Source organism: Notothenia rossii (genome assembly GCF_949606895.1).
Source record: "Notothenia rossii genome assembly, chromosome: 5".
NCBI lineage: Eukaryota > Metazoa > Chordata > Actinopteri > Perciformes > Nototheniidae > Notothenia > Notothenia rossii.
In genome coordinates, this window is record NC_136903.1 from 76,998,728 (window position 1) to 77,014,314 (window position 15,587).

General features: G+C 41.5%; 1 protein-coding gene across 1 annotated transcript; it reads left to right on the top strand.

Moving 5' to 3' along the window:
* The first annotated feature begins 6,807 nt into the window (after window positions 1-6,807).
* errfi1a (ERBB receptor feedback inhibitor 1a) lies at window positions 6,808-15,197 on the top strand. Its single transcript, XM_079681616.1, has 4 exons — window positions 6,808-6,971; window positions 11,496-11,701; window positions 11,869-11,957; window positions 12,204-15,197. Exons 2-4 carry the CDS (start codon window positions 11,550-11,552, stop codon window positions 13,301-13,303), a joined length of 1,341 nt encoding a protein of 446 aa, XP_079537742.1. The 5' UTR covers window positions 6,808-6,971; window positions 11,496-11,549; the 3' UTR covers window positions 13,304-15,197.
* The last annotated feature ends 390 nt before the right edge of the window (window positions 15,198-15,587 follow it).

The window sequence follows — 15,587 nt, forward strand, 5'->3', positions numbered from 1 at the left end:
GTCTAAAGGCAGCATTTGAATTAAGCAAGGCTAATTATCAGGCCAGAGAAAATTAGAGAGAAACACTACTTAGGGCCATTTGAGGTTATTTTACATGCACTAGGATATTTTCACAATAATAATCTCTTTCTAGGAAATAAATTAAACATGCTTTACATTGCATTACAATGCAATATAAATGTTTCTCTATCTCTTATGTCTCTAGCACTGTGAATCAGCATTTTTTATGAAGCTGATGTACTTGCACGACACTGTGCTTGAACGTGCGTATTGTCACTTTGGTTAAAAGCACAAGGTAATTCAATTCAATGTTTAAAAAATGCTTGTATATATATATTCTTTTGATAATGTACTCCAAAGACAGACACGTTCAGGGTCCAGTTTGTGTCACAAGAGATAACATGCAAGGCTCTTTAACGCCACGAGGGTCACAGTGTCTTAACCACTTCGAAATGAGCCCCTATTTAAAGCCAGTCCTTCAACAAAGGCAGTCTAAGGTCAGAGAAACACGTATGTGAGTATGATATCTCTTAGGGAAGTGTAAAAGGACACTCTTTTCCTGTGTAGTGTGAAGATATCCCACAACGCTTTTCAGGAGGGGGGATTCAAGGAAGGCTCCAAATGATGGAGTAATTATGTCAGGAGCTTTACAGTAAATATAGTTTTAGAGGGAGATTTGTGGGTAGAGGGTGATAAGTATAGACTACTGCACTCAAAGGGTTGTTTGGAGTGTGGAAAACAATCTGAAAATAAAGATGTTTGACTTAAGTGTCTACTGTCTGTCCTATGTGTAAACAGAAGTATGTGCAGGTGTCTATGTGTGCACAACTTTTTCATGAGTCAACAAGAGTTTATGTGCATGTCTGTGTATACAGCAGAGTCTTTTTTTTTCTTGACGACTGGAGGGAGTACAAGCACATTGTGCCCTGTGAGCTCGGTGCACACCTCCCACACACCTTCAGGCTCCAGAGGCCCTTGCAGTGTTTGGTCTGGGGCGGCTCCCCGGCTGATTTGCTTCCTGCCAGGGACCACAGTGGTGCGGGGAGGAGAGTATCTGCAGGGTTTGCCAGAAGGCAAAAAGGAGGCCAGGATAAACTGAGATTTATGGTTGATTTAAAAGGCTGTTAATTCTTCTTTTTGTCGCCACTTCAAACAGAAGCTTTGCGCCTTAGTGACCCTACTCTTAGTTCAGTACAGTAGACCTGCAGGACAAAGCATGAACTATTTTTAAACTGGCACTGTTTGCCCCAAGTTTTCATACCTTCAGAAAGATCACCTACCCTTGTTTTAAAAATAGCCGTGTACAGCAGTGGTAATTGATTATTTTTTGCAAAGCTGAGAAGAATCTGCTGGCTCTAAGATAATTATAGTCCTTATTTAAACTTTACTTTGAATGTTCTTTCCACCCGGAGCTACATTTACAAAGTGGTGAAGGTGCCTCCTATGAAGCCTCTATTTTGTCTTCTGTTTTGTCCTGGCAGTATCACAGAGTAACAAACGTCACATTCTATATGCTGTATATTTTAAAATGTGAAGATGTTTATATTTAAAAGAATAACAAAATAAAATATCTAGAGTGAAGTGTAGGGCCTATGTGAGCATCCACAGCAGCTTCAATTATCTTTGTCATATTATGTATACACTTACAGTATGTGTATCTCATCCTACAAATGGATTAAATATATTTACTACAAATGTTGCAAAACCTTGGTTGATATATGTGCAGTGCACATCTGATTGCTTGAGAGTATAGGCCTAATGTGTATGACTTTTATTTGAGAAAACAAACAACTTTCAAAACACACAACTTTCAGACAATAAATTAATTGATCAGCCCACCCACCTGCTGTAACTATAAGCATTGCCTTTGTTAACTGTGTACTATATAACTCCAATATAAAACCATGGCTTAGTGTGACTTTGCATACGCTCTTGAGAAAAAGCATGAATGTTGTTGTGGTGCAGATTAAATGGCAGTTTAATTATTCATCTAGTTTAGCTTTCAACGTGTAGGACCAAGGCCGTTATAGTCCCTGTACCATGACCACTGAGTTTAAGACAGGACTGTATTTACACCCACGCAGGGTTCTCTGCCTGGAGCAACACATTTCGCCTTAAACATATGCGTTTGCACAGCCAACCTGCTTGTTGGGGGTGGAAAATGAGAGCTGGACCTCATCTGCATTCTCCTGAATTCGCAGGCCTGTCGTTAAAAGGCTTGTGTGAGCGGTGATCCAGAGCATTTCTGTTGTGAAGAATTAATGTGGCTGCTGCCCAGCGCCAGGTCAGGTAGTCTGGCTGACTTCATCAGGGCCCCTAAATGCATGTGTGAATGGAACAAAAGGCCCTCTGACAAAGCACATACTCTGCCCTGAATGACTCAGTCTCTGTCACCAGACCCTGCCACATGCACTTCATCAACACACAGAAAAACAGAACTTGTTCAGCTCACTGCCTGTAGCTCATCTGTGGACTGCATCCTTCATTACACATGTGTCTTCTTAGTGCACCTAAAGTGCAATTCTTCTTTTAACTCTGAAGCAACCGATTTATACCTCACTCCATTAGGACTGCCCCCTTTGAATGCAAGCCTGCTGATCTTTTTTCTGCACAACATCTGAAATCTTTATCAGCAGAGCTAGGGGCCTTGGGTCCGGATGTTTGCTGTGAGCTTGGTTTCTTATTTCCCCCATCCATGAGTGAGACTGAACCAGGAAATCAGGGGAAGAGCAAATTTCCCCAACAATCAGTAAAGATGAATAGATTGCTACATTAAGCAAAACCTAAACCTTCTCCTGTATAGACTGACATCAAAAACACCGGAAACCTGCAATACTCATCGGCCAAAGGGCAGAAACTCCTGTTTTGGACGTTTGAAATATGATACAGGCATTACATTGCAGAAACAGGCGATGTAGCTCTTCATGAGGCCCTATAGGATTCTGTAATGCAGCCAGAACAGAAAATGAAAGTGCAGGCAAAAGAAAAATGATGTTCTGTAAACTGAAAATGAGTTGCAAGGCCGGAAACAAGGCATATTAGGAACAGGTTTTCATCTGTGTCAGTCAATCCCGTGGAGTTCCAGTGTTGCAGCCTGTGAGCAGAGTTGGCTCTGAACCAGCGGCTGGAGAAAGTCGAATCAGCGTGACGTTCTCCATCACACCACAGCTGTCGTTTTCACAGCTTCTCCCAAAACACCAGACACAAATGAAAGCATTTATGTGGGTGATTGTGTGTGACTGTGGATGTTCCCATTCTTTTTACAACTTCCCAAAACCTTAAAAGGAAGAAATATTACAGTTTGGTAGCTTCAGGAATAATCAGCCATCTTAATAACTAACATGAGTTCAGTCTCAGTCATTGGATGAGCTCGCCAATAACTCCCCCAGTCTATGTCTAAGGTGATATTTGGGTCGTGAAGACTAAACACACCCTGTCATCATCAAGGAGGCGGTGTGGCTCGCTCCACCCACTACTAACAGCAGGCTGTGGCTACACTTGAACTACTGAACATAACAATGTAGAGGAGTGATACAACGATGACTCGTTATTGCTGCTTTTGATTATATTGAACTCTAAAACAGAAAATAACTGTGTGTGAGGTAATTTACTCTAAAACCCCTTCATTTCCCAGAAGTATTTGTATCAATATAGGAAGTGATTAATAAGTGAAGCATCTGGAGGATTCTCAGGAGTTCGGTTAACAAGAAGAAGTGCTTTAATATGGTCGTATTTACATTGTAGTGAGAGATGACAGCCTGTTGCCTGGGGATTTGTGTTTTGTTTCCACGGCGCAAGCCAAGTGTGTGTGGGTCTGCCAGACAAAACCACGATCCAGCAGTAATACAGGGCGATGTGTCAGCCTGAGGCTCGGCTATGGAGCTCACAGCTGCAAAGGCTGGACCCACAGCTCATCTGCAGTGTGAACCATGTAGGCAGCATACAGTCTTTTTGAAATTATTCAAATTATTATTTATTATTGTTTTTTATTTCATCTTTATTAATCCAGAAGAATGCCATTGCTGCCCAATAAATGAAACACATAATGTTTTCAGAGTCACCAATAACATTACAGTTAACACATTAAAAAAGTCAGGACCATGCACAATTGTTTTTACTTCATGTGTCATGGTTTTGAGATATCATTTATCCCACAATCCTATGGAAGTTAATTTCTTCAAAGTAAGAGTTTGATGTTAAAACAAAAAATACAAAAAAAAGGATGACATGTCGGCATCTCTGTGGCAGGTGGGCTAGTAGCTGGAGGCTAACGTTTGGGAAGTTTGTTTCTCTGATAACCTAATATTCCTCTCATTACTGAAATTCTCCATCCAGTTGTAATACAAAGTAAAAAATTAGGAAGATCTAAAACATGTCATGTGAAAATGTGACATAAACGTGCATATTGAAAGGACCGTCTACTTGATAATAATGTGTTTGAACATTTTGGGAAATATTTTGATCATATTAAAAATTATAGTAGCCTAACCTCTATTTTTGTAATGTCGGTGAACTGACTCTTTAAACAGCACATTTTTTATATTTCTCAATGGAGAAAGTTGCAGACTTTGCTGGCCACAAATGCTTAAAAAAGCCTTACAATATCAAAGAGGGTTAGCCAGCAAACCAGGGTCTAAATAAGTCCTGTATTGAGATTTTTTTTGGAAGAGCACAGAACACCTATTCAATGAAATAAAGCTTGACGTCACCTTTGTAAAGCACTGAGACTTCTGCTGCTGTGTTTATATCAGTATGAACTTTGGACGCAGGCTTAATATGCACGTAATTTAATTACCTCAGCAGGCAGGCAGCAATCACTGCTGTGACCTCCATAGTGAATAAATCATTTACATCAGGTTTTTTTTTTTATATTTCCAACAGAACTCCACCCTTCCTGTTGGTGAGGGATTCTTAATAGGCTAAGAGACTGAAGCGTCACTTCATAAATATACCATTGTGTTGTAGTGTGAACCACAAAGGGAAATTCCTCTCTGCTCCAAATGACGCTGAAAGGAAAATGAACCAAAGGTTTCATTTTTTTGATGTGGTGGATAAATCTCAGCGTGAGTCATGAAGCACAACCAGAGAATTGGAAATGTTTCCTGAGAATGATACTTATTTTGAAATGTCTTTCATGTGCCATCTTAAACTCTCATCAGAGCTGCCTCTGGCTGCTTATCTCCTTCCCTGACTTTTTTTCCCTCTGACTGACTAACTTTATAAGGAACTTCCTGTGAGTGATGGCATCACGATGTGGCACACAAACAAGGAGGGGAGGTGGGCTGAAGTGGGAGGAGAGACAGTATCGACTTAAAGCATATTTATTCAAATGAATGTTCATGGATAAAGGTACCCCAGCGGATTTAGAAATGTAAAGCAGTTAACACAAACACATGTTTTATTAAAGGGAAATACATTTATTTTTTCTCGCTTTTGAAACTGTACCTTTATTGTTATAGGTGAGCATTTCCAGTACCATCCCTCACATTATTTGTAATCCAAACTCTGACGCTCATTTCATTCACATACATAAATTGTAAATCACACCAAGTAAGCCCCTTTCCTCTGCTGGTCACAACTGACCCAGAGAATCCCAAAAATGTGCCTGAAATTATAAAGGGGGATTAGCAATAGCTTTTCCATGAAGTGACCAAATATGTAATGATAAGCCTGTTGGGTTTGGGGGGGGGGGGGGCATGCACAAGCTGTAAAGGATTTATGAACATAGACACAAGAACACTCTGTTCTCTCTTTCTCGCTCCCCCGCACACACCTCAGCTTTATGCCACTATTGATTCAACTCACGAGTTGTTTGTAGCCATTGTATCACTGTGTTTGGTCAGTGTGCATGTCAGTGTTGGGTTTGTATAGCCCAGTTAGGTAAGGTGACATAGCTAATACAACACCACTTACGATCTAAGTAGGCTTAGTTACTGGAAATAGATGATGTTATGAATAGCATTTACCCTAAACTTAAACAAAGAAAAATATTTGTATCATCCATGTTGCTCTGTGCTTTAGTGAAAAATACCTCAGGTCAACACGGAACAGGTCCAGCTAAAAGACAATGCAGAGGGTGATCTGATTAGCAAGCAGTGAAACAATCTGGGCTGCATTCAGCAAGCAGCTGTGCAGATAAGAGTGTTTCTGGCTGTGTTTCTTTAGCTGTTGTCTTTGTTATCTGCCCTGGATCCATCCCCATTACTGCCTCTGACGTCCTGCAGATCTGTGCAATTTACTTTTGACTGCAGCTTGAATGCATGCTGTTTATGAAACAACACAGAAGAGGTACACCGTACATGATATGTGACGGAAACTGTTTAAACTCAAAGGAGGACTTTTCACCTTATCAGAATAACTTTACTGCTGCAAATAATAATACAATTATGAATAAACATCACCTCACTGCATCAACCAATCCCCATTTAGCTGTATTTTGATAACAGAGCAGCATGTGTTCAGGTGTTTACTGTATCCTACATGGACACAGTTTATCAGCTGACTGTATCTTTATGTCTACACCTGCTCCTTCCTCTAACTTTAACAGCAGACTTTGATCACATCAAGTTAAGTTAACGTTTAAATCAGCCCCGTGTATGTTCAAGGGTGATTCTGCAATTCCTACTGTACTCACTCAGCCTGTCCTGCTCTATACATCCATGGTCCGCTGCACGTACACTGTACAGAGACATGGTGCAAAAGGAGACTGCGCCTTTAAGGGCAAGTGTGCAAGGCGGAGCCAGTGCGTCTCTCGTGTGGTGGAAGCTTATAAAACAGCTCAGTACAATACTAGATTTATCTCAAAAAGTGTCACAGTTTAACCGGAGCGCTGCCAATACGCTGGCGTCTTGTCGCTGATGCAATCAGAACACTAAAGACTCAAATCAAACCAAAGAAAACAAGGAGCTATAATTCACCAAAGAGGAGTCTATAGGAGGGAGTCAACAGAGGAGATCTGTGAAGTTATTTAGGTGAGTTCAGAAAGGGATTGCTGTTCAAGCCCATATCGTGTCCATTGTTTTGTATGTTGGTTCCAGCACGACATACTGATTGATGTGCAACTTCAGCTATTGAGAATATTTGTAGGTTTTTTTGTGTGTTATTCTTGAAGGCATTCAGAGGAGTAGCCTACCCTTTCTTTTTGCTAACATTACGAAGATTTGAAAAGTCCTCTTTAAAGTAAACTAGAAATTGGGAACACATTTGTAAACCTTTACTAAAACGACTTGTCTTTTTGTCATGGTAAATATAACATGTTTGATCTCTTTCTAAGCTTTTGGCTGATTGCAAATCTATAACCTTGTTTTATTGGTATGTCATCATTTATTTAATTAGTCGACAATTATCTCTGTGTGTCATTTCCGTTTAAGCTAAAAGGAAATTATCCATTCTGTATCATCACTAGCTGTCCTTGCCAGATAGCTGACTTTTGTATTGTGGCGTGAGTCACCTGCCTGCTAGAGGGCTTTTAACCATTATTATCTCAATCCGGTAAAGTGAGGGGGTGTGCGCGATGTTTGCTTGCCGCACAGGTAGAGCGGGTATGGTTGCTCGGAAACCGCTGCAGGGGTGTCATGAGCGGGGTGTGAACTCCTTCTTTCAAGGTCTGTGTGTGACTACTACAATGCTGAAATAAAAGGCAAGCTATCTGCTGATGTTTTACATCACTGCTAACCCCATCAGACCTTCTCCTTCCCGGTGATGTGTCAAATTATGCACCCCCGTCGTGAAATGCACTCCTTGACACGGGAGCGCGCATTTGAATGTATAGTCCACCAATCTATGTTGTCTTTTTGATGGTTGGGTTGTCAAATCCTGGATTTTGCATTCATTCGTCACTTATTTTTCAGTACATTTTTTATTTAATATATGTTTTTATTTAAATGTGACGTCCTGTCTGTATACTTGTGCTTTACAATGTATTGTTTATTTGTACATCAAGTGCTTGAGGGTGGGATTAATATAAAACATTTTTTATTTTGGGTGGTGCTTTTTATGAACAGTCTGGTTGCCACGATATGCACCCCTTGCTATCTCTGGCAATAAACGTGTCACATACATGAAACTTGCTTCATTTATTGGCACTAGTCCTACAACTATACCCTCCAAAGTGCTTGAGGGTGGGATTAATAGAAGCATCCTTTTTGAGGGGTGCTTTTACGGCAGGCTAGGGGGTGCATTTTACGACGGGGTGCATCATTTGACACAACACCGGCATACATGGGCCCTCACTCACGTAGCCTATTGCATGGACAGAAAGGCCAGACTTGACCTTATAAAGACTCACATTCTTTGACCAAATTATCTGAATGAAGTGACTCGAATTCCTAATTAAGAGGGTTAATACTCTGCATGACTACACATCATTTGTTTAATCCTGTTGCCTGTAAATGCTCCTACGGTTAACTGCCAGGATGAACTGTCTTTGCACCTGTTGCAAGAGGAAGCACAAGCCCCCGGGGTTCATTATCGAGGATCATGTTGCGTCCCATCCCCGCCGAACCGAATCGACGGCCCTGGGCAAGGGGGGTGCATGCCTTGTTGGGCAGTTTGGCTCATGCTGATGCCACACGCTTCCTGTTGTTTTAGAGCTTTGTTTCTCACCAGCTGTCAGGGCAGCACATACATATGGCTCATAGGAGAACAGGAACGAGGGGGCCGTGTTCCTCTCAGTCATCACTCCAACATTATAAGAAGGACAGCATGTCTCATATGTGGTCTGCAGAAGACTACATATGAGACTGACCACCAGGCTGATGGATGCACCTGTTATGCTGCATTCTGAAAAATAGGACTTCTGATAGGGCGTGGAAGTGATTAGAAGATTTTCTGCAACAATGCAAAGCTGATGTCAGTAACCTGAGACATGGCGTAGAACAAATACACCAATATGATACACTGTGCTTTAAAACATAAAGGCTTTGCATATTTTAATGTAACACTTTTTAAATCTCAAGAGATCTGACATATTGAACAGGTTAATCCAGTGTGGGGCCTAAACATCTGATCAGATTTTGGTCTTCTTCTGACCACATAAATATAAACTTGCTGCTGGATTTTTTTTTTTTCACCCTCTGAATAGTGTACACATTGTTTACTCAGCCCTGACACATACTTGACATGACATGGACATTCAGGTCATTTGACTGGAGGAGTTCTTGCAACATCAGGTATATCTGTCGTAACTGGAGGAGCCCCTTCCTCTGCTGTTCAGGACAAGCAAGATTGCAGCACTGAAGCACAGCACAGTCAAGTTTAAAATAAACTGTAAACATATAAAGAGTGGAGGTACAGTCCGTTGGCATGAGACCAGACCGATTGTTAATGATTTCACACCTACATTTGCTATGTTGAATTTAGGCTTATTAAAACTCTTGCTATAGTTGAAATGTAAAGACAATTTAGAAATTGAGCTGGTAAAATTAACAACTGTATTGTTTTAGATGAACTGTCAAATAAATCAACTGAAGCACAACTTGCTATTGCTGTTTCAACTTTAAATAACTTGTATCTAGGCCAACTGTTGAATAAAGTAGACTACAAAAACGGACACAAAATAATCTACTCATTATGGCTACATTTTCTCATAAACACTGCTTTCTGCTTTCTTTATATTAAAATACTCTGAATACATACAGTGGGGCAAAAAAGTATTTAGTCAGCCACCAATTGTGCAAGTTCTCCCACTTAAAAAGATGAGAGGCCTGTAATTTTCATCCTAGATATACCTCAACTATGAGAGACAAAATGAGAAAAAAAAATCCAGAAAATCACATTGTCTGATTTTTAAAGAATTTATTTGCAAATGATGGTGGAAAATAAGTATTTGGTCAATAACAATAGTTAATCTCAATACTTTGTTATATACCCTTTGTTGGCAATGACAGAGGTCAAACGTTTTCTGCAAGTCTTCACAAGGTTTTCACACACTGTTGCTGGTATTTTGGCCCATTCCTCCATGCAGATCTCCTCTAGAGCAGTGATGTTTTGGGGCTGTCGCTGGGCAACACAGACTTTCAACTCCCTCCAAAGATTTTCTATGGGGTTGAGATCTGGAGACTGGCTAGGCCACTCCAGGACCTTGAAATGCTTCTTACGAAGCCACTCCTTCGTTGCCCGGGCGGTGTGTTTGGGATCATTGTCATGCTGAAAGACCCAGCCACGTTTCATCTTCAATGCCCTTGCTGATGGAAGGAGGTTGTCACTAAAAATCTCACGATACATGCCCCCATTCATTCTTTCCTTTACACGGATTAGTCGTCCTGGTCCCTTTGCAGAAAAACAGCCCCAAAGCATGATGTTTCCACCCCCATGTTTCACAGTAGGTATGGTGTTCTTTGGATGCAACTCAGCATTCTTTCTCCTCCAAACACGTCTAGTTGAGTTTTTACCAAAAAAGTTATATTTTGGTTTCATCTGACCATATGACATTCTCCTAATCCTCTTCTGGATCATCTAAATGCTCTCTAGCAAACTTCAGACGGGCCTGGACATGTACTGGCTTAAACAGGGGGACACGTCTGGCACTGCAGGATTTGAGTCCCTGGCAGCGTAGTGTGTTACTGATGGTAGCCTTTGTTACTTTGGTCCCAGCTCTCTGCAGGTCATTGACTAGGTCCCCCCGTGTGGTACTGGGATTTTTGCTCAGCGTTCTTGTGATCCTTTTGACCCCACGGGGTGAGATCTTGCGTGGAGCCCCAGATCGAGGGAGATTATCAGTGGTCTTGTATGTCTTCCATTTTCTAATAATTGCTCCCACAGTTGATTTCTTCACACCAAGCTGCTTACCTATTGCAGATTCAGTCTTCCCAGCCTGGTGCAGGTCTACAATTTTGTTTCTGGTGTCCTTTGACAGCTCTTTGGTCTTGGCCATAGTGGAGTTTGGAGTGTGACTGTTTGAAGTTCTGGACAGGTGTCTTTTATACTGATAATGAGTTCAAACAGGTGCCATTAATACAGTTAACAAGTGGAGGACAGAAGAGGCTCTTAAAGAAGAAGTTACAGGTCTGTGAGAGCCAGAAATCTTGTTTTTTTGTAGGTGAACAAATACTTATTTTACACCATAATTTGCAAATAAATTCTTTAAAAATCAGACAATGTGATTTTCTGGATTTTCTTTTTTCTCATTTTGTCTCTCATAGTTGAGGTATACCTAGGATGAAAATTACAGGCCTCTCATCTTTTTAAGTGGGAGAACTTGCACAATTGGTGGCTGACTAAATACTTTTTTGCCCCACTGTACACTACTTGTCATTCCTCTGTCATAGGAGATTGTTTTCTTGTCTGTCTAGTACTTAACAGAAAAGGATTCACAAGCACAAGGCTGATTATAATATCTGGACTTGCTTTACTTCTTTCTTCCCATGGAGTATGTGTGCCTTGCGTTTAGAAAGTATTTTTCAATGTGCTACCACATGTTCTGTTTCATCTCATCTGCGTTTGCCGTCAGCCTCCTTTCACCGTCATTCACGGCTTGTGTCTTGGCTGTGTTACAGGTGCACCAGAAGCAGGGGTAGCCAGCCGGGTGATCTGAGTGTTTCCTGACTTTGATGCGACCCGAGTGTGCCTGGAGCATGTCCACAGTGGGCCTGACTGCCCAGGAGATCTCTTTTCCCATCGAAAACCCCTTCCTGAGGGGCAGCTACTGTCACAGCATGGCTGGATCCCAACCCTCCTGGACCCATCCCAATGAGCTGGACAAGTAAGTGTTCAAATGCCTCGGCTAGGAGTTTATTAGGGGAAGTTTTTTAAAATCTGCATGACATGCCGCACTTTTATTATTCAGGTCAGTCTTATTAGTTATGATGGAATGGTATATGATTAATCTAAACCAGTACTAATCTATTCATTTTCTTTTTTTTTTAACAGCTTCTACTTCAGTATGGACACTGCACACTCAGATCACAGCTATCGCACCCAGCATAAAGTGCCACCTCCACCGTCTTTAAGCTATGAACGTAAGTGCATGATCTCTCATCTGCATAGTGCAGCTCTTCTGAAATACATAATTGTTTGTAAAAATCATCTGCCCCATACTGCAAGTAGTAAGTGGTTTTCCAGAATTACAGAGAAAGCTAGTAGTCCATCTGTTTTATAGCTTTTACTAAAGTTGTAGAAGGAAATGATGATTGTCATTCAAATAAATTAATACTGTGCCATAAAATTGATGTCATTTTTTCCCCTCCATTTGTCTGCTCTGACAGGACATAAACACAGTCCGAGCTCACAGAGATTACCTCCAAAACAGTCCCGGCCCTCCCATCTCTCCCTGTCTTGCAGCGTTGAACCCTCCACCCCAAGTCCTGCAGATGACGACCAGGTGGTCCCCTCGTTCCAGAGGCTCTCGGTGTGCAGCAGTCCTCCTCAGACGCCAGGCAGATGCTCCAAACCTCTGCCCCCCATCCCCCCGCACACGGATATCTCCCAGGAGCAGGCGATGGATAATGAAGTAGAGTTTTTCACTAGCCCCGACGAAAGCCGCTGCCTGGTATCTGATCAGTGTTCCAAATCGTCTCCTTTTCGTTATGGAGTCCCCAGTCGAAGGAGCTGTGGCCAGATTAACTACGCTTACTACGATGGTCCATTAGGGCCGCAAAGCCCGAGGCAACCCCCACAGCAGCATCAGGCATATCCTCCTCAGGAAGTGCGGGAACAGTTTGAGCAGCAGCGACCTCAGGAACCACCTGAGCCTGTGGTCTGTCAGAGACAGCAGGACAAGGCTCAGAGGAGGCTCCGACGCTCGCACTCTGGCCCAGCTGGATCCTTCAACAAGCCTTCGCTGCGCCTCACGTGCCACAAGCGCCATACTCAAAGTATGGATAAGCCCGGGGTGCCACCTCCTATCCCTCCACGAACAATCAAGACAGGAGACAACCGCCGCTGGTCAGCAGATGTCTCGTCTGGGGCTTATAGCGATGAGGACAAACCACCAAAGGTGCCTCCAAGGGAACCTTTGTCCAGAAGCAGCTCCCGCACACCCAGCCCCAAGAGCCTCCCAACATACTTTAATGGGGTGATGCCCCCAACCCAAAGCTTTGCACCCAACCCTCGTTACGTGAGCTATCGGGGTTTACAGAGACAGAACAGTGAGGGCTCCCCCTGCATTTTCCCTGTTATGGAGAACGGCAAGAAGGCCAGCACCACACATTACTATCTCATGCCTCAGCGGACTGCTTTGGTGGACTCGCCTTGTGTAGATAGGTTTCTCCAGGTCAAGGATAGCCCTGCAGCTCGCAATACAGATGTATCAGACTCAAACTGGGACTGTCCCACCAGAAGGAAAGCACAGGTAGATTTAGTTTGAAAAGTTTTAGAAGTAGCAGAGGACTCTACTGTACATGAGCAAAAACCACTTGAAAAAATTGTGAAACTGGACGCTAACAACCCTCAAACTGCTGCTTTTACTTATTTTATATATTTTTTTACCCCTATGTATTCTCAACACACAGGGTATGTGTGCACTGTATTCAGTTACTGGTATTGTTGAAATAGCTATCACAACTGAGATACTTTATGTACAAATTGTATCTCTGACTATAGATTGTGGGCAAAATCTAACAATGTAGAGCTTATTGTTTTTATATGATTTTCTTTTTTTTCTTTTTTTTAATTTCATGATGTGGTACAGCCGGAGGTACAAGCGGGCCTTGAACCTCGCGTGTTCAGTATTTTCAGTGTCTGGAAGGTTGAGGATGTTTTGTGAGGTGCATTGACACTGCTTTTGTATCTTACAAGGGACAAAAGGTCAGTAATGTAAACATGTATCATCAATATATGAAGTCGAAATACAAGGCATATTAATTTTTTTTTTTTAACAAAATGAAGGATGCTAGCACACAAATCTCTTTTTTGTTTGCTATTATATATCAACACTGATATGATTTCCCTGCCTTGATGAAGTTGCAGTCTTAATCAGGCCTCTATATCTGTGTAAATTGATGTTTTCCACATGGTACATTTTGTACTAAGAGGTGGTTACATTACTGGTAGCTACGCATGTTTCCATTGGAATGTCTAGTGCAGCTTATATGGTGTAGTTGATGAATGTGTCTGTTAGTGCTTGTATGTGTTTGCACATACGGGCATGCGAACAGCAGATGAAAAAGTATTCTGGTGAGAATTTTGGTAGAAAACTATCAACCCTACTTGTTACAGTGCTCTGCTTTTTTGTAGTGCCTGCTTTTTAGTACAGCCCTCTAAAAGAGATTGCTTGCTTTCAGTGTCCAGGTCTGTTTTGTTGCACAGAAATGGGCTTGTTGAACATTAAGTGAATGTATGCTATACTTACTGAAATTCCACCAAACACTTGGAGGAGCTTATTGTTGGTCAAGCTGTGAGTCATTGCTTGGAACTAATTTGCCTCATATACTACCTCCATTTTTAATATTAATCCTATATTTCACATAACCCCCTTTCTACAAAGGTCAAATCATAAATTATAATGTATATAGATGAGGTAACTAACTCATTGTGGGACCTGACACAGTTTTAATTCAGTTACACCTCAGTTAAGAGTAACATAAAGTCAATTCTAACCGGATATCCTTAAAAATAGATTTTAGATCACGCAGAGCTTAGATCACAGATGTTTGGCTAACCTGTTAATACAGACGCATTACAAAGACAGTGCAGGGTTTACCTACCTGACACAGACTTTCCTGTTCTGCTCATGCATTCCTGCCTTACATGATTGCAGTGGGTGTGGTCTGAGAGACTTTGGCTGCTGGCAGCCTAGAAAATGTATGAATTGTATTGTTGTAGATTGCTCAAGAAGCATCAGGATGATATAATAAATGTAGCAAAATGTATTGAAGTAACCCTTGGTATCGAACATGGTGGTCAGTTTGGGAAACGGATAACTGCTAAGGTCAAACGGTCATTAAATTATACTTTTTGTTCTCCCTCCTGCTCACAAAACCTTGCCAACACAATGTTGCATTTGACTTAAATTTCTGAAGAAAATGTTTACATACACTGATACTATTTAATCTTAAGGTATTCATATGTCTTATTAGAAATAATAAAACTGAATGAAGACTAGTTTATTAAGACATACCTTCTCTGCTGTGGTGAAGACATGCACTGGGAGAGTACAGTATGATGTGTACAGTATTTAACAATTCCATTTGTTTTTATGAATAGTTGAAAAGCATATAGTCTTTGAAAAGAAAGCTAAATAAAATGACTTATTTATGAAACTGCTTCATTTTGTTTCTTCAATCTGTCAAGCCTGAACTCTCAACTCAGCTGTTTGGCCTGTTTTATCACCCACACACCCTCATGCTGTGCCTTGTTGTGACTGGCTTCTTTCCAGAGAAAGAAGAGTGACTTACAATGGTCGACTGACAGGTGTACAGCACACTGCCTTCCTCTTCCTGGTTAGAGCACGTTCTCCTCCTGCATGACAGCTTAGATGCTCTGTGGCAGCCAGCTCTGCGCCCACACGTTTTTTTTGCTTCAAGTGCTTAACAATGTTGCAAGTGTTGTACTCTTGACTTGAGTCCATGTGGTTAGGCATAGAGTCACAACCACAATAATCCATACAGAGTATAACTGGTTAAATAATTACCAAACTATCTTCAATTAAG